Source organism: Nestor notabilis, unplaced genomic scaffold (genome assembly GCF_000696875.1).
Source record: "Nestor notabilis isolate BGI_N333 unplaced genomic scaffold, ASM69687v1 scaffold328, whole genome shotgun sequence".
NCBI classification, from domain to species: Eukaryota; Metazoa; Chordata; class Aves; order Psittaciformes; family Psittacidae; genus Nestor; species Nestor notabilis.
In genome coordinates, this window is record NW_009939404.1 from 25,696 (window position 1) to 44,757 (window position 19,062).

The 19,062-nt window shown below is 40.6% G+C and overlaps 1 protein-coding gene across 1 annotated transcript in view; it reads left to right on the top strand.

Annotated features, from left to right (window-relative positions):
* LOC104409830 (disheveled-associated activator of morphogenesis 2-like) overlaps nt 1–19,062 on the top strand; it is a gene marked incomplete at its 5' end in the record, with an annotated part of 73,042 nt that overhangs the window by 14,955 nt on the left and 39,025 nt on the right. Inside the window, 8 exons of the mRNA XM_010019825.1 lie at nt 4,372–4,482; nt 5,464–5,567; nt 7,417–7,483; nt 8,419–8,536; nt 10,058–10,196; nt 11,616–11,674; nt 12,059–12,243; nt 13,205–13,522. Coding sequence (XP_010018127.1) covers nt 4,372–4,482; nt 5,464–5,567; nt 7,417–7,483; nt 8,419–8,536; nt 10,058–10,196; nt 11,616–11,674; nt 12,059–12,243; nt 13,205–13,522 — 1,101 coding nt within the window. The remainder of the gene's footprint in view (nt 1–4,371; nt 4,483–5,463; nt 5,568–7,416; nt 7,484–8,418; nt 8,537–10,057; nt 10,197–11,615; nt 11,675–12,058; nt 12,244–13,204; nt 13,523–19,062) is intronic.

Genomic DNA, 19,062 nt, shown 5'->3' on the forward strand with positions numbered 1-19,062 from the left:
TTAGCAGAAGGGATGTGTTCTTGTGTGCAATTTCTAACACTTGTGTCTAGATGCTGGAATGGGATTTTCTTCTAACAGAGAGACGGGCATTTTTTAAATGCTGGTGAAATAAATGTGGTCATGGTCTTCCTTACATTTTAGTGGAAGACTCTCTCATACTCCAGGACTTGTCAGTTAAGAGGCTGTTATATCTCTTTGCCTCTTGCCCTCCCACATCTGTGCTTCAGACCAGTCTTGCAGCTCATTATCAAGGGAAGTAAAAGGCGTAGGGCTTTCTGAAAACTGTACTGAGTTCACTGTTATCGGAAGGTCCAAGAAAGAACTTGCAGGTAATGCTGACCTCTGAGAACATCAGTGCAGTTGTGCTTTTACTTAAGTTGCCTTCCTGACAACAGTGGTTGATAATATTCTTTGCTCTTTCAGCCACCTCGCTGTCAATTTATCCTTCCTAATCTATGAAAGCTGGTACTTTGTATACTATGTGTTTGGATTTATTTTCCCCTCTTGCATATTGCAGTAAATATGTGTCTCACTCTCCCCATATCCTCTGCAGTGACCAGCACTATGTACTTTGAGGAATCAGGAAGTAAACATAAGAAACACATCCAGATCTGCTGCTATGCTCCTTGCAGTGGAGTATCATGGTGACGAATAAAAATTTGGGGTGCACAGTTCTGCTTCCACTCCTCTTTGTAAGAAGGAAGAAGAGAGATTCAGAATTTACTGGCAACCAGCTAAAACTTGAACTAGTGCATAAGTTGGTGCTGACAACTTTAGATTGGGACACTGGTTATCTTGAATTTGCACATGTTCAGGTGTGGTGGAGTGATGTAGAGATCATGTACTTAACACAGTAACATAAAGCATAGAATATTTTGTTGAATGTCAGAAGTTATTTCTGGTCAGTGTTCTAAGTAAAACCCTTGCTACCTGGCACAGCTACTCAAAAGCAGTCAGAGGACCCAGCAACCTGTGAATTAGTAGAGAAAAAAAGCTGCAACTTCAGACATGGTTCTTACTAAACTTGCATTGTCTCTGTCCTGATATATAACTTACTATTTGGAACAGATTTCTTTGCTTTTTGATGCGTTGTGGGTTTTTTTTTTCTTTAATTAAAATTAATGTAAAATATAGATAGAACTTTCATGAACATCAAGTATCTCCTTAATAAAATATCATCTTTTGTTCTGAGTGGAAATGCTGATGTAAATACTGCTTTTTTTCTATATTATCAGCATTGCATCTACTGACTGCAGTTATCAATCTAATCCTTAACTTCAGAAAGGAGTCACTTTAAAACTATGGGAGATTCTCCAGAACTTACCCTTTTTCATTGAGACTTCAGTCTTCACTCAATGCCTTTTCATACTCAACTACACCCTATATCTCCACTGGTCAGCGTGTTCACAGGTCTATCAGGATCATCTTTGTCTTGACACTTGCAACAAGAGTCTGCTTTACGTTTGTGTCTGAATACATATTGTAGCTATTCCTATTCTCTCACATTGACTGCAGGTTCTTGCCTGAACTGATCCCTTTTCCTGCTTGAATCTTTGACTCTTTCATGCTGCCCTTCTGCCTGGAATAATTCTCACTTTAATGTCCTACAGGCAGTTGTGAGTTCCTCTTTTAAGATAGTCCCTCAAAACTGTCCTCTCCAGAGCAGTATTCCACCTTTACTCAAATAACTCAATAACATAAAGTCATGCCTTCAATCTCCTTCCTGAGGCAATCTGGAAAAGCTGTCTTTTCTTCATCCAATTTTTGTTTGAAATATGCTTCTTTGCCTACAAATTCTACTCTACTCCTTACAGAAGAGAACTGAAAGCAAACATTGGAAAGCCAGACAATAAACCCTCAAAGCATGAATGTGGAATTAGGAAGATGAGCCTTTGGTGTCCTTGCTGGGATTCTTTTCCATACGATATATACAAAATCAGTACTAGCATAATTCCATCGCTGGCTTACTATGTGACCATCAAAAAGTTCAAAAAGTCGCTTCATCTCAAATTTGTCAGGTGCTTTTCTCGTGAAAATAGAGGTTTCTAAAAAACCTGAGAAGGAAGAATCATTGATTTCCATGCCTTTCATGTCTCATTGTCCCATTTATGACTTGTTTCCTTTGTGAAAGGGGCACAGTCTTACTCTTCCCTAAGGTGGTGCCTTTCTGATTATTGTTATCCTTGCTACTTCCCCTCACCTCTCCTGTGGAGTGAAGGCATTGTGTTATGACATCGTAACATGTTGTGCTTTTTTAACATGCCACATGTTGAGTCAAATGCATGTTGCAAAGTTGTAATGCTGTGTACTGGCCCAGAAAAGTATATCAGGATGTTCCAGTGCCCTTCCAGCCTAGTTTGTGATCTGAGACACCAGCCTATGGGGAGAAATAATTTTTCTTTTAGTCTTGAGGGAACCTAGATGCTAGATGCTGTCTGAAAGGAGCTGATTTGAATTGCTGATGAAAATATTAATGGGACTTCTTTGGGTAGAACTCTTGCCTTCCTCCTTAATGCTACTAGAAATTTTGAAACTTGAGGGGAAGGAATAGAGGTAGCTTGATATCATCAGTTGAAAAGGTGGAGATTAGGAAGCTGCCTTCCAGAGCCTCCTTGTCTGGTTTGTGTTAAACACGGTCACTACAGACCATAATCTGTAGGAAGAAATCTGGTCAATTTGGAATTGTAGTAGAGGAGCTAACAAGGAACAAATTAAAATCCTGTATTCCCACTTGATTTGTTTCTTCCCTTCAAGGTTCAACCACAGCCTTTTGAGGTTTGCTGTAGATTGAACAAAACCCTACTGGATGTCAGTGATGAGGAATAATGGGATTAAGTGAGGAAAGTTTTGCTTAAATAGTAGGAAAAACCTTTACAACCATAAGATCAATTGGGCCACAGAGCTGGCTGCCAAGAGGTGTGGTGAAATCTTTTTCACAGGAAATGTTCAAGTGAAGACTTGAACCTCAGCCATTTGCAAAGGGTTGGAGATATTGGAGTTCAGCCACAGTGTGTGGGTGTAGACTCTGATCTTTAGGAATTGCACGAACTTACAGTGTTTCCTTCTAGAGCTGAACAACTGCATGAAGATGTGCTGCTCTTCAATTACCTTAGCGCAAATTTGGCCGCCACTGCTTTCCTGCTCTTAGTCCAGCCTTCTAAAACGGGGGGTAGAAAATTTTTGCATCCTTCATCTTGTCTGGGTACTGTATCTGCTATGTTGTTTCATAGATTCTAGCATGTTACTAGAAGTCTCTGAGAATATTTGGTAGGAATGAGGCCTCTGAAGAAAATCAGCAAAACTATCCTTGGTTTTGATGCTTCTGTAATGATGGCTACTTAAATTATTCCAAGAAGACACAGGTGCTTTGGATTTCAATGTCAGATCTGACAGTAAGAGAATTAAATCATCATTTACTTCCATTTATTTGTCAAGATGAAGAGACAGTTTTGTTGGTGAATTTAAAGACTTCTTAGATAATCTTCTATTATTGTTAGAGATAGAATGCTGGACTAGACTGACCATCGGTCTGGATCAGTATGGCATTTCATGTGTTTTTATGTAAAGACACATTCCCATTCCTGACAAAATGGCAAGAGTTGGTATTTAGTCATTATACAACTACTGGGAAATCTCCATTTTCTAGACCTATGAAACTGATGACTAGCACAGGAAAGATTTTGCTATGAATGCTAGGGAGACAATACTGACTAAAGGAAAATTAACTTCCTTACTCAGCATTATAGCTTCAAAATATTATTTAGATGGTCTGCTGAACTGAATACGAGAAAGTTATTTTTGTCTTCATTCTCACTTTATGGCCAAAACTTCTTGGGAAGAATAAAAAGAATTCTGTCTTTTCTAGTGCATCAGCAAAACAAATATATGAGTTTATTATTAATGCTGGAGCGAGATGCATACAATTGAACTGGCAGATCTCAAGTGGAATTTTTTTACTCTTCCAGTAAGAAAAATCACCCTTGGAATTATGAACTGATCAGAGAAGATTCTGAAGAGAAGATTCACTGTCATCAACAGAAAGCTAAAAGTAGAGTTGCTTTCATGGCTAATCAGTTTCTACATATAACCTCTTTGGTAATTATTCAAGTAGAATTAATCCTAAATAGACCATATAATCATAAGGTCCTGATGTCTCCTGATGTTCTCAAGGTCATAATGAAATATCTATATGTATGTTAGAGGTTAGACCATAGAATCACAGAATAGTTAGGGTTGGAAAGGACCTTAAGTTGAAACCCCCCTGGAAATATATAGCAAATCAAAAGAAGACTCTGTACCTCTTGAACAGTATACCAAATGGTGCAAGAAATTAGTTTATGTCCTCTAACCCAGCCTGCTATTCTGTTTCAGACATTGCTGAATGAGCTAGACCGAAGTATGGGGCGATACCGAGATGAAGTAAATCTCAAAACAGCCATCATGTCCTTTATCAATGCTGTTCTGAATGCTGGTGCTGGTGAGGTGAGTCATTGTCCTGGAAATTCCTTCTAAAATGTGCTTAGATTAATTTACCTTAGAAATGGCATGTCTTGTGTTATTTAGACTATATATTTTGTGGAAAATAATGCTTTATTGTTAATATTGTTCTTATAATGTCTTCCATATTATTTCATTCCTGGTGTCTTCTAATGCAACATAAACTACTGAAATTATTGTTTTGGGGTCTTTTGTTGTTTTGTTTAAAGAACTGTAAAGCATTTATCTCTTGATTTCAGCCTGTTGGAAAACGTTTTGGTTTATCTTCAGAAATGTTTTGAAAAGTTGTTTTGCTTCAAAACCATATTCAAAACATTTAGATTTAAAAATGTCAAAGGAAGACATTTCAGAAAAGATAGTTTGTTGATTTTTCTTCCATTAACAAGACTTTCTGTTGAGTCTGGAGGATAGTTTAAACTGATATTGTTTCATTAAAATTGTTACTTTTGTTAACACTGGCTTTTCTTTTTTTGGTTAAACCACAACAGACAATAAGCTTGTAAGAACTCTGTCTGGCAATGCATTTGTGTTTATCTATCCTGTAACATCCTGCTGACTAAGAGCCAAGTTTGCCAGAGTATCTGGCGATTTTATGACAAATAAACATAAAAGCTAGGAGAAAGAATGCTGTTCTTTTCATCTGTAGGCAGCAGGTGGACCTCTAATGGACTAGCAGGCCAAACACTAGTAAATTCTTTATGGAGCAACATGGGGTGTGCTGTTCTTCTAACTGGGTATGCAGAACTCACTCTAGGTAAACGAGGACTGTATTTTTAAGTGAAATAGATGCAAAGGTATTAATTTCTTTTTTACTTACTTTACTGGATTTAGTCACCCTGTGAATTTAGTGTCAGTATAGAAGATATGAAAAAGGGAAGAACTGAGGTTTTAAGTAATTTTTCTTTTTAAATAATGTGATTAATTAAAAGCTTTTGGAACCCAATAACTTGTTTTCCCCCACTTAAGGACAATTTGGAGTTCCGATTACACCTACGATATGAGTTTCTAATGCTGGGAATTCAGCCTGTCATTGACAAGCTAAGAGGACATGAGAATGCCACACTGGACAGGTAAGGCATGTTTTCTGAGAACAGTTACTGATCAATTCCTCCATTTGGGTTTCAGATTTAAGCAGAAAGCTTTCTCTGTCTCTTCTTAAAACTGACTTCCTTTAAAGACAAAAAAGAGATTTGTCTTTAAAATCAGCAGATGAAGTAGGAAGCGTACGGACTAAATTGGCAGTGGCTGTGGCAAGGAGTTCCTGAATTACTTTTCTTCTAAGATGGGCATGGCAATCAGAATGAAAAAAAAATTAAAAATGTTCTAATTTTTTTTCCCTTGTAGTAAAACTGGAACAAAAGCCAGCCCTGGTAGGTGGGAGGGAAGTCAGTAGTTCATTGACTTCACTGAGACTGCGTATGTGTGGTCAAAGCACAGCTTCTGAGTTTCCAAGGTTTTTCTTTAAGCTCAGTCTTTTTTGTTATCTACCTGTATCACAATCTCCCAAATAGCATCACTGGCATAACTATGAAAGAAGGTGGGTGCAGGGGTAGAGATGCCAAGGGGCAAAGAGAGAAGAGTGAGGAGCATCTTCAAACACCCCTGCAACTGCACAAACATAACACTGGCATCTCCAAATTACTGTGTTAAAATTTATATGGATAATAAATGCTTTTTCCACTAGTAATTCTGTATTTTGCCACAGTAATTGAAGGTGCTAATGATCTTAAATTAAACCCTTCACAAAGCTATGTGCTGAAATAAACTTGGAGTAAACAATCTGAACAATTTGACTGAGATGCTTCAAGAATGATGAAACAATGAGGAGCCCCGTAAATTACATTTGCTTAACAAAGTGGAACATTTTAAGGTGTAAGACCAGGCAGCCATGGGACTCTACCTTCTCCTGTGACCACGCTAAGCTTTGTGATAGAGCTATCCCTGAGGGCAAATGTAGTGCCCTGAGATGCTGCATAAGCACCAGGTTAGCACCAGCTATCTGTCACAAACATTGGCTTCACATCTTTAAGCAGGTGGAGGCATATACCTGCGTATTAATGTCACAGGGAAAGATTGCATGCAGTTGCAGGTGTCTGTAGTTTGCTGCAGAGCTGGAACCAGTAACGTTACTTTTGATCTAGAACATTATAACCAAGAAGACAATCTGTCCTATAGGCAATCTATGTTCCTACAGTCAGTAACCAGGAGGGGCTTAGGGGCACTTTGGATCTTACAAGAATGAGAATGATAAGAGGTCTGAAGCGATCCCAAATGCCTGGATTATGTATGCCAAGTTTACACAGGGGGATGTGCCACAGCCTTTCTCCACATCATCTGCTGTGCTCTGGTCTCGGTGTAAGAGAAGTCTAGATGCCATGGTTAAATGTCTTTCCCCAGGTCCCCCAGATCCCAACAGAGGCATGCTGCTGTGCTCATCAATAGGCAAATGTAGACAGCTATGAGCTCTCCTGTTTAGCTAATCCACTGAAACGCATCTCTACTCCACCATGTGAAAGAAACAACTTGCTAGTGGTCTGATATTTGGTGAACAAGTATGCATGAACTTTTTAGAAATGTATTGTCACATTGTGATAAAAGTGCTGCATTTATCACAAATAGAATATCTCTTTCCTGGTTTAGGTTTATTTTTAGAAGCCTTACCTCAACACAGTGGGTTAGCACAAGGGTTAAAGAGCATGTATTCCTCAGCCAGCCATTCCTTTTGGCCTGTCATTGGCCCCCATGAGTTGCCTTGCATATCTAACCCAGCACTTCATGTGGGAAGGGCTTGCTAATTTCCAGGTGTTCTAACAGGAAATGAGATGTTGCTTCTTCTGTAGTGACACACTTAGTTTCGGTCTGAATTGTGCCATGAACATTGGCAGGTTTTGTTTGGTTTGTTTTTCTGTTTTCTCTTAGGCACTTAGATTTCTTTGAGATGGTCAGAAATGAAGATGACCTGGAACTTGCTAAGCGGTTTGACATGGTAAGTTTTTCTGTGTAGTACCTGAACCTGCCAAAGCCAAACATCCACTTTGGATGCTTGGTGCAACTTCCCTTTGTGTTCCCTGAAAACAGTGATTGACTTTGGTACTGAGAGTGGCTGGTGCTTTTGTTTTAACTGTTTCTTATTTAACAAGGAGCAGATTTGTGATGTGTGAATAGTGAAAATGATCAGAGACAGGACTTCTGCCAAGTGTCTTTGACAAAGACTTCTTTCTTTTGTTTGGCTGAAGGCTCAGGAGTGCAAGAGGTTCTCAACCCTACTGTCATGTTCTCAGTCCTGATGATCCAGATGCATCCTAGATTCAGACATCCCCTCATCCCCTTTACAGGACTATGGGTGAAGCTTGGGCTCTTCTCTAATACTTTTCCCAAGATTACAGGAAACTCTCCTGAAGACTGTCACCTCAGAGTCTCTGGAGAGGATCAGTATTTTAGACTGGGTGGCTTTTAAAGATGAACCTAAAACAAGGATGGTTTCCACAACCTCTAGCAACAGTAAGAGGCTGTAGGGTCTAGAATAGTTAGTTTCCTGTCTCTTCAAGACCAGCTCTTGCCACACACAATACACAACAACTAGCCTTTTCCTGCTTAGCTTTTACTGTTTATGCCACCACTTTCTAAGACCCAAATGTTTTGCTTGCTGCAGAACAGTTTGTGGTGGCTTTGCCTGCCTCACACCTTTCTAGCTCTTTACTTTGGGTATCTTTTCCATACTGGAGTGGGGATGGCAATGCTGATCTCAAAGACCCATATGCCCACTCCTCACCAGAACTTGCAGCTGGACATTCCAGGAGACTCTGCAGAAGTCCAGTTGCTGGAAATTCGCCTGTGTCTGTGTTGATTAGATCTTTCACAGTCAGGCTTTCACTATGCATGTTTTTTCTCTTGTTCTTTCACTACCTTCTCTCACTTCAGATCCACATTGATACAAAAAGTGCCTCTCAGATGTTTGAGTTAATCAAGAAGAGATTGAAGCACACAGATGCCTATCCCTATTTGTTATCCATCCTTCAGCACTGCTTGCAGATGCCATGTGAGTACATCACAGTTTTCCAGAGCATGGGATACTGAAGAACTAGGTGATGTTTTGGTGTAGGTACAGGGTCAGAGATACCAGAACACACACCACCCTTGTCTTTCACTCAGAACTTGGCAGTAGCTCCAGGCCATGGTATTTTACTTACACTGACTCCATCCGGCAGATTTTTGTAGCAGTACTTAAAGCAGCAGCTTGACCTCCTTGCATTTGCAGATAAAATTAAGTAACTGAGACATTCCAGTTAGTCACTGACAGAGCTTGTAATGATTTTAAATTAGAAGTTTTAAAAAAGAAAGAGCCCTTGTGCTGTGGAGCAGGGAATTCCCAGAAATAGATACCATTCTGAATATTAACAAAATGCAGTGAGGAATTTCTCTGGTGAAACAATGCAGTACTGAAAGCTGTTCTGTCACTGGGAAATTCCACAGTAGTCTTCAGGCTGCTGTTTCATGGCAGTGCATCGCAGAGCGTTCCTGAACTCAAACTGAAAAATAATATTGGCATTTGTTTTCGAAAGAAGTGATAGGAATCTTCTTGTTAACTGTAATAATATAATTCGGTTATGCTTGTAGAGTGTAGCATCTTAGCAAAGGCATACCAAGATCACTAAAGAACTGCCTGTCTTGGTCCTGTTAGGTATCAGGTGCTGATCTTTATTACAGCTGTCCTTGAACAGTCAAACTGAGAAAGGAACATAAGGGAGATGTACTGTGTTGTGTTTTTTCAGAAATGAATGTGGTATGTTTTCAGGCACTCATCACATTCAAGTACTGCCATGTACAAATTGAAGCACTTGTTTGTCCCAGTGGTCTTCTTGATGTTATTTTTTAAAACAGTACTTGAGCTTTAGGCATTGACCTGAATTTTCGGTGGCAGAAGGGCTAGATCCTGCTAGGCCAGGCCAGGATTGGACTGGAGCAGTTTTAAAGAATTTAAAGGTCTAGGTTGTGTAACTCAGGGAGCTTAGATGAACTTTATGTTTCTCTGGCTCTTCTGTTTGATGTCCATGGGAACAGTCCCTTTGGTTCAATTCTGCTTTCTCTCCACACTTTTTGGTCATGTTTGTATGAATTTCTCATGCCAGTTAAGTTTCAGTGATCTTCAGATAACCAAGCATGCAGATAGAACATCTGATTGTTTTTACAGTGCCCAGCCCCACTGTTACCTTGGTACCAAAAAAAAAACCAACGTCAAGCCCCAGAAAATACTGAGTAACAGCTATCGCAAGGGAGTCACTTCTGTAGGTGTTTAAAGTGTAAGTTTGAGTTAATCTGTCAAAACGGTTGCACAGCCTGAATGTGCAAATCACGTGCAGAGTTGCCCATGCCTGCATGCTGTGCCAGTGTGCCAGGGGTTTGTAAATAATCTGCTAGCAACAGCTTGGGGTTAGGCTTTGTGTTTGAACACTTATGTGCGGGATTGAGATGGAAAGTGGAAAGGAAGGAAAGCCAGTCTGTTGGCAGGTGTGTGCACTTAGAAATGGAAGTTCTCATGGGTTGTTCTCTTTCCATACAGATAAGAGGAATGGAGGAAACTTCCAGCAGTGGCAGCTGTTGGACAGAATACTCCAACAAATTGTTCTTCAGGATGAGCGAGGAGATGATCCAGACATAGCTCCATTGGAAAACTTCAATGTCAAAAATATCATTAAAATGTAAGCTGCATTATTATTGTTTATTTCTGTTTGCAGGTATAAGTATATGATAAATATGCAGGTGCTTAGGAAATAAAATATAATATGTGAGGAACTTATTTTAGCTTACAGCTCTTCGTTTCTTGTTAGTATTCTAGTTGCCTTTGAATGACATCTTAACTAGACAGTATTTTCTAGTGGCTTCTAATTTTTATTAAATACTAAGCTGGTTAGAAGAGCAGAAAAAATACACATGATTTTATAACAAGGCTTCCTCATGTGCCTTTTTCTATTCAGAATGTTGATGAAAGCTTTCATTGATATTCACCAAAAAAAAAAAAAGGAAAGTAAGTGGTCATCTCTGTTTCGATCTCATTCCTCGCTAATGAGCACATAGTTTAGAAAGATTTCATATAGTGGAAAGCAGCCTCCACCTAGCATACAAAACCTCTTACCTCTTCATAAAATGTCTGCGTGTTCTCACCCACAGACTTGGCTGAGGGCACTACCATTATTTTTTCCCATAGGGTCTAGCTACATGTGCTGGCTCTCATCTCAACTTCCCTCTTCTCAGTCCTTTTTTAGCCAAACTTTTGGACTCTTCATTCCATCCGTATGCCTCTGCAGGTAATTCATGGCCCATTACCCTTCTGAATTATCCACTGAAAAGAGTATTTTATAGAACATAAGCCACATATGAAACCAAATTCTCCTGTACTAAAATTCTTACAGTCCCTCCTGTTACAGGTATGAGCCAAAATCAAAACTGATTTCTTGTCATGGAAAAATACACTGGTGTTGATCTCTTTCCGTCTGTCTGGATATCAGATTTCACTGTAGACTTTGTGCCTGATCTTCTCTTTCTACTTTCATAGCTACTCCTCATTCCGATTATCTAATCTCCAGCATGCCCTGCATATTTTCTGTCAGTAATAGGAAATAGTAATGTGAAATGCTCATATCTCAAGATATTGCCTCATTACTGATATATTACCCAATAGATAAACATCCTCCATCCTTATAAGAAAGGAAAAATAGAGCCACAGAAAGTAGGAAAAAAATGACAATTTTGTCTCTTATTAAGGGTGGGGTAATTTGTAACCCACAACAGCTATGATTATTTTAGTGATGACTTCTCTCTTTCCGAATAAGTAGACTTGGCACTTGGAGGGCCTTACCTGAACACAGGAGTGTATCAGCATTTTTTCTCCAGGCATTCCTTTATCCCTTTTCAGCACTTGGAGCAACAAGCCATCACATTCATATTAGCTGTTGGCTACAGTAAAGATCAGGATCTGGAACCAGAATGACCACTGGTATGATCCTGTATAAACATAAAAATTCACCAGATTGCCTTTCGCTCATCACTACATAGTGGCCACTTGCTTTTTAGCCTGGGTAGCTCAGAACAAGATTAAATGATCTGATGTCATCTTTCAGGCTGGTGAACGAAAATGAAGTCAAGCAGTGGAGGGACCAGGCAGAGAAGTTTCGGAAAGGTGAGTGCGTCCCCTGTGCTTGAGGAAGCAAAAGAGAAGGGAAGACTGATGTCAATTCCATCACAGAGCTGCAGAGCTGGGCACAACTTTTCCTGTTTTGGATAAACCCTGCTTTGTTCACTCCAGGAGAATTTGTCTCATGGTGATCAGTTTATGTGTTTCACATAAAGTGATTTTACAGTCCAGATGAAACTTGGGCATTTCTGTCTTGATCAGTGAAGATCACTGTCAAGACAGTCAGAATCTGTTTTCTTTTTCTTACTCTCATTATACATCCTCAGTTGAACTGACAGATTTGTCAGCTTTATGTCAGCGTAGCCTGCGTCTCACTGGGGACTGTTCATGTGCTCTACTTCATCATCCCCATTTGCCTGTTTCCCCTAGATCATGCCGAGCTGATGAGCAGGCTGGAAAAGAAGGAGCGGGAATGTGAGACAAAGACACAGGAGAAAGATGAAATGATGAAGACACTGAACAAAATGAAGGACAAGCTGCAAAAGGAATCACTGGAGCTGCGCCAGACTCGGGACCAGATGAATGACCTGGTGGCTCAACTTAATGAGTTCTCGGTATGAGGCTAGGACTATTCCCATCCTTGTTTAAAGCCTGCTGACTAGTGAATGACAAACAAAAGTACATTATGAGTTAAACTCTTTCTGTGATCAGTACAGAGGGAGTCTGCCTAGCCAGCTCCAAAGATGAGTACTTAGAACCTGCTCAGGTTTTACCTGGGACTGAAATCCCTGAGCTGGTGGTATAGAATGGGTAATGCATGGGCTGCTCCATTCATTCTCCTCAGCCACCTTCCTAGCAGAAGCTGCTGAGGCACACATGTCCTCCTTCAGCCATAATTTTTACTGTTGAGTGGTTTGTCTCTGACCTTTATGTCAGTGCAATGGAGTGAAACCTCCCAGATACAAAAGTAAATTTAGGGAAGAATTCAGTAAAGATTTTCATGTTTCGAGAGTGTCTCTACTACCTTGGAGCTCTGCAGAAGCGACATTTCCAGCTGCCTCCTCCTGCTTGGTGCTCCTTTTATTCTGGCAGTGTGCCTGAGCCTCAACTTGCCAGGACCTGGCCCTGAGAAGTTTAGACACTGAAGAAAGCAGATTCTTTCCCTCTTCCTCTCTCCCACTTTGTATCAGTGGGGCCTAATGACAGGTATTCTGTATTTCAAACCCTAAGGTTTAAAACCCAGGAGTTCAAAAGTTCATAAGATTGAACTTTTCTTTTTATTCATACATAAGGAGAAAATAATACTTTTTGGCTTCTTTTACTAGCTTTCTGTTTTTCTGAGCCATTTATGGTTCCCTTTTTCAAGCTCTTCTCCATAACTTCAAGGGCTTGAAACTTTCTCTTAAATGAAAGCTGAGATTCCTCCCTTTATTGCCTGGCTTTGAGTGCAGGAGGCTTTAAAGAAAACATCAAATATTTTGAGACGCATAATAAAATCACATCAGCTGGCAACATGGAGTTACTGTGCCTTTTAAATGGTTCGCTTTCTTTTTCTGTGTGTTTTTTGTTTTTCAGCAAGGGGGCAGCATTTCCTTCCCACCCCCCCCACCCTCCCCTCCAGGTGGCCCATTAGCTTTGTCCTCTTCTCACATGTCTGAGAATCTGCCACCACTGCCACCTCCTCTGCCTTTCTCCAGCTGTCCCCCACCTCCTGCTCCACCACCACCTCCAGGAGGACCTCCTCCTCCACCAGGAGCACCACCTTTCTTCAGCATGGGGATTCCACCCCCTTCAACAACCACTTTCAGCAGCAGTGGCACCAGCCTGAAGAAGAAATCTATCCCGCAGCCTTCGCACCCACTGAAATCATTCAACTGGGCTAAGTTGAGTGAGGTAAGACATTACAGTACTCTCAGCAATTAATTTCCTAAGTATAACTCGGTGTTGATTAATGCCATGAAGTGCAAGGTGACAGAAGCAAGTGACATTGTGACTTTCTGTGGGCTGAGGTCAGTCGGAGACAGTAGCTGTCTGGAGGGCGTCTCCCCACGTCTCTAGCACTGCAGTACAACCCCTGTGATGACCAAGGTTCTGGTTAGGTTGAGCTCCAGTAGATCTGGGCATGCTATCAGTTAGGCAAAATTGTCATGGAACTGAATATGTAAGCCAGAGCTGGACATCTCCAGGACTGGTGTGCCAGATCTGCCTTCACTTGTGTGTCAGGGAAAAGGATGGACAAGAGCCAGTGTGGTCAAAACATGGTCAGAAACAGCCTCCTCTACCCTTGTGGGAGCTGTCACCAAGGAGAGAAAGGTAGCCTGATTCTCTTCACCATTTTTTGATGGCCACAAGTAAAGCTGCTCTTCTTGCATGGTTACAACTCTTTCTCCTGATGATAAAACTCCAAACAGGCAATAAAAATGGAGGACTTGGATTCTTCCTGTTGCACTCTTTTTCTGCTACCTTGGTTCTCTCCTTCCCCTCCATTTCTTTCTCTTCCTTCCCTCCCTCTCTCTTCTCTGCCCTACCTCGCCTTGTCTTTAGGTCTTAATTATTATTTTTTTTAACTGATTTAGAAAGGAAAAAAGTGTCTGTGTTGAGTTTGGATGGCTGCCTAGAAACCCAGGTTCTCTTTTAGACTGAAACTCACCCAGGGCCCAACTCCAGCATTTGGAATGGGTGTCCAGGGACCTTTGGAATGCCACAAGAATTCTCTCTCCCCCTCTCTCTTTTTCTTTAAAATAAAGTGAAGTGAAATATTTGCTGCACCGTCTGTGCTTGTCTGTCAAGGCCACGTGGGGGGTGTGGGAGAGAATGTAAGGATGGGGATTTATTTTCCTTTGCAGAACATGGGACTTAGTGCTCTGAAGAAAAGAAATAATAACTAATATATGTATGTATATGAATGTATATGAAAAAGAGAGAGTCACAGGTGTTTCTGTTTAGTGTACAGTAACTGTGGGCTTATCCTGCCCTCTGGTTAGGAGTGAAGGCAGCTGTGCTAATAAAATTGAAGACCTGGGAGGTGAGGTGGGTAAAAGATGCTGTTTTGAGGAAGGCAGAATAGGTGGAAAAGGGGGCATAAGAGGGTGAGGGCTTCATTTTGGAGTGTCTGACATTGTTAGTGTTTTGACTTGGTAAGGTCTCTGCAAAACTGCAGAGGTTGTGATGCAGACACAAATGGCTTGCCTTGTTATTTGGGTTGCACTTTGTTATAGAGTTATTTAATTCCACTGGCTGCTGTAGGAGGTGATATGTTTAGGCCATCTTCATCGGTTATCCTAGATTCCTGCTTCAATACTAGGCGCTTTCTGTTCACATGGCTATGAATCCTCTGAATGCAACGTCATGGGTAGGTCCAATGGCCTCATCTTGCCTTTCATTACTTTTACGTCACTTCCATGGTGTTCTCCTGAACTGTCAAAGTAGCCATACTCACAACAAGCACACTGGCTAGGAGTCTCTCTTCTAATGTTTTTTGCAGTAAGTAAAGATGATGCCAGGACTGAGACAGCCCGTATGGGAGCAAACCCCTTTCTGTCCATACAGCCTAACTCAAGGGAGTGAGAGAAAACCAACAGAGGCTGAGTGTGATGAACAGAGCTGGCCAAGAGAGATTTGTCTGCAATACACTTTCTCAATAACGGAATCAAGGCTGTTCTCCAGGGCAATTCATATGACACCTTTTTTCCCCAATGCTAACACTGTGTTTGGAGGGAAAGGACTGAGCTGTTGGGTATTAGGGGAACGACCAAATATATTCAAACTCTTGGCAACTGAGAGTTACAGATTGTCCACAGTTCCCATGGGCACCATGAAAAAAGGTTTGACTGGAAAGTATTCATGCTTCTAACAAGGAAACTCCAACAATCTGCTAATTTCCTTTGAGAATTAAAGATTTTGTACTAGCTTTGATGTGAACTGACAATCAGTGGGAAAGCCATTTAGATGCACGGATGAGTTCTGATGAAGCCCTTCCACATCACAGCTCCATTCATACAGTGCCGTAGCATCATCTGTGAATTCCATTCATACAGCACTAGAGCAGTGCTGGTGCCAAGGATCTCTGTGTTCTAAGAAAAAAGATATTGCAGTGTAGCCACTGTAATATCCTGGCAAGATTCCTTTCTTTGTTTCTGGAGAGCAAGTGGAGTTTGCTCTCTCACTCTGAATTTTACACAACACCCAAGGTCAAATAGGGACCAGATACTTACAGCTAATCCAAATGATGGACTGGTTTCAAGCACACTGGAAGTATAGAGTAATAATTATTTCTTTAATAAATATAAACATGTTGATTTGAAGCTATCGGAGTAAATCAAGTCAATCTTCAACTGCGCTGCTTGTTATCTCATGGCTGGTTAACCAGCCAGTGGTCTGAAAGGGGCTTTCTTTAGCCAGCCCTAAATAGAGCTGGCTGAAGTTGTTTCACAAGAAAGGTACTTGTTCTGCATACTACACAGGATTGAAAACCAAACCAAAACAAATAAACAGAAAACACACAACAAAACATCACCAGAACAAAAAAACCTCCAACAATCACGTAAACAGAAAATGTTCATTTTGAAACTACTTTAAAAAAGAAAAAAACCCACCATGTTTCTGTAATGTTATTGATGGTTCTGATTTCTGGAACTTTCTTCTTAAAAGTAGCCTGAGGATCATGGCAAACAATGATGAAGATCTGCTGCCAGAGATTCAAAATGAATGGAAAAGTTTCTACAAAATCTCAGTGTGAAGCTACTCATAACATCTTTTGTGATGCCTCGTCCTACAGTGAGATGAAACAGCTGTCTCAATTAACAAACATGCCAGAAATACAATTTTTGCTCCAAGTGGATTTTTCTTACACTGAAGAAAGGATCTGATAACAAGAGAGAAATTTGAAAAGTGCTTTTTGTTTGTATCCCTTTTTCAGATTCATACTGGAATTATTAATTAAAATTTTAAGCTGCTTCAGGTTTTAATGGTTAATATTTTAGAAATACAACCTACTAATAAGGAGGATTGCCTGCTCCAGTATTCACAGGACACTCATAGTTTCTGTGGTTTCTCTGGGTCTCCAGGACAAACAATAGGCTTTCCCAAAGTACAGTAAGTTTTCACTCATGCTGTGAGGTTATTGAAGCATGATGAACTTTAGTGGCTTGCAGAGTATCACTGTATATCTTTCCGGATGAATAAAATCATCTGTTAGATATAGCAGAGGACAGCTTGATGTGATTTGTAGCTCCATGAAACACTGTCATTCTCTAATCCAGGTAGGTCTCTCAGCAAATTGTCCTTGCACAAAGGTGGAATGACAAAACTGCAGCAGCTACAGTGAGCAAATTATTAAATGCAACATACCAAAACCTCAGTTATCAGCTCAGCCTGATTGAGCAAATGCCTTGTCAATACTTGATCTGATAATAAGACGATATTTCCTTACCTGGTATGTACTACCGTTTTGCTACAGGACACTGGGAAATGTAGTTCATAGGATTTGCTTCCCAAAGTGGGCCAAGACTTTACAAAGCAGAGGAACTGCATATCTTGGAACACTTGTAGAATGAATAAATAAATAACTTTTTTCTTTTTTTTTCATTAGGAGAGAGAAAAAAGTAAAGAAGAAATAAATGATTTACTTTATTTTTAAATTGTTATTTAGGGACCATAAATATTTTTTGTGGTGCTGAGGGAATCATTTATCATAGCAACCACATTATGCAAGTCTGTTTCTCTTAAAACGCTCAGTCTCTCTGGCTGATGACAAGGAACTATCAGCCAGTTAATCCATAACGGAGTAGCAAGAGCTCAGTGTAGGAAATTATCTGGCAGCAACATGAAAGTTTTAAAGGGCAGAGCTTAGGGTAGAAATAGAAAGGACAGATCCATTGCAAGTGTTTTGTGTAACAAAGGTTGTTTATACCTCTGCCTGCCTTATTTGTTCTTTGTCTGGATTAGCCTGTTTGGATTTTAAGCACTAAAATTGGATTGCTTGGGTCAAAGTTCTGTTTGAGCACACCACTGCAATGGGTGCTGCTTTGGAACTAGTCTTTCTCAACAAGTAGCATACAAACCACTCTGTACAGGACCAGATTCAACCTGGGTCATAAAATGAATCTGAATTGAGAATAATTTTCACTTGGGTTCTTTTTCTGGTAAAATATGGATGAGAACTACTTTCTGCAATCCCATTGTAAGTCTCAAAACTGCCTGTTCTGGCACCTCTGCAATTCATTCAGACTAACCCATTCTATAGCACGTTTTCACTGGTTTTGCCATTTGTGGGGAAACTTTTCTCCCATGAGGGATTTATAGCTGGACAGGTAGATGGGCAAGACTCTTGTGAGTAGCTGTCTCCTGAGTCACATCCAGCCTTCTGCCAAACAGTTTTTTGGCATATTCAGGGCTCTAGCCTGATGATGACTTTAAGGACTGCTCCTGCAGTCATGTCCACTGGCTCCTGTCAAGGAATATTCTTCCATTTCAGTGTTTGATGGGACAATGTGAAACAGTGAGCCACTCAGAGAACTGCTTTGCTGTTCATATACATCCCTCAGGATTTACAATTCAAGTTTTATAAAGCCAGCCTGGAAATTGAATGTGAATGAACACTCTGCCTGGATGTTTCTGGCTATGACTGGCAGTAGAGCCCAGCATTAGGATAAAGCAAAAATTAACTTTGTCTCCTATTCCCTTGGCTGACATGAGCCTCCCGAGCTTGCTCATCATGTTACAGTTACAGGGTCATGATTTTTTTCCTGCTGTGGAAAGAAAAAACACACTTACTGCAAGGAACGATGCAACAATACTGGTGAGCCTGTTCAAGGATGGGTGCTGCTCCCATCTAGTGTATGCTCTCAGTGCAAATGGCACTGCAGCACTGCAGACACCCGTCCTTCCCCTCAGGCACTCACAGGCTGCCTCTGGAGAGAGGGTGTTGGTTTTCCGCCGCAGTGTCTGCGCTGCCAGGAGTTTCCTCCAGAACACTTCACACTTCTATTTCCCCTTCATTTCGTCTTCCCATCAGTTTTTTTCCTTGCTCCTTGAGCTTTGTGGCTTAGCACATTTCCCTCATTCCTTTGATGACTGTGAATGGGAAGTAAAGCCTGTTCCTAATTAGTTCTGATAATGAAGTGTTAACACACTTTGCTGCGTAGGTACAAGTCAGGTACTTCAGAGCTGGAGCCTGTGTGAGGATTTCATTGCTATTGCTATTCCTGGCTTTGTCTGCATTGGTGTTTTTCAGGCTCTTCGTCTCCTGGGGTTTGCTTAGGTCTTTTTACAGTCCCTTCTGTCCATTTCGTTTTTCTTCTGATCAATACCTTCCTTATTTTTCCAGTTAATAAAGTACAATAAATGTACACTTCATTAACTACATGAACTGAAAGACAATGTTGTCAGGTATGAAGAGCAACTTTTCCTTTTCTGAATCAGTAATTGCCCAA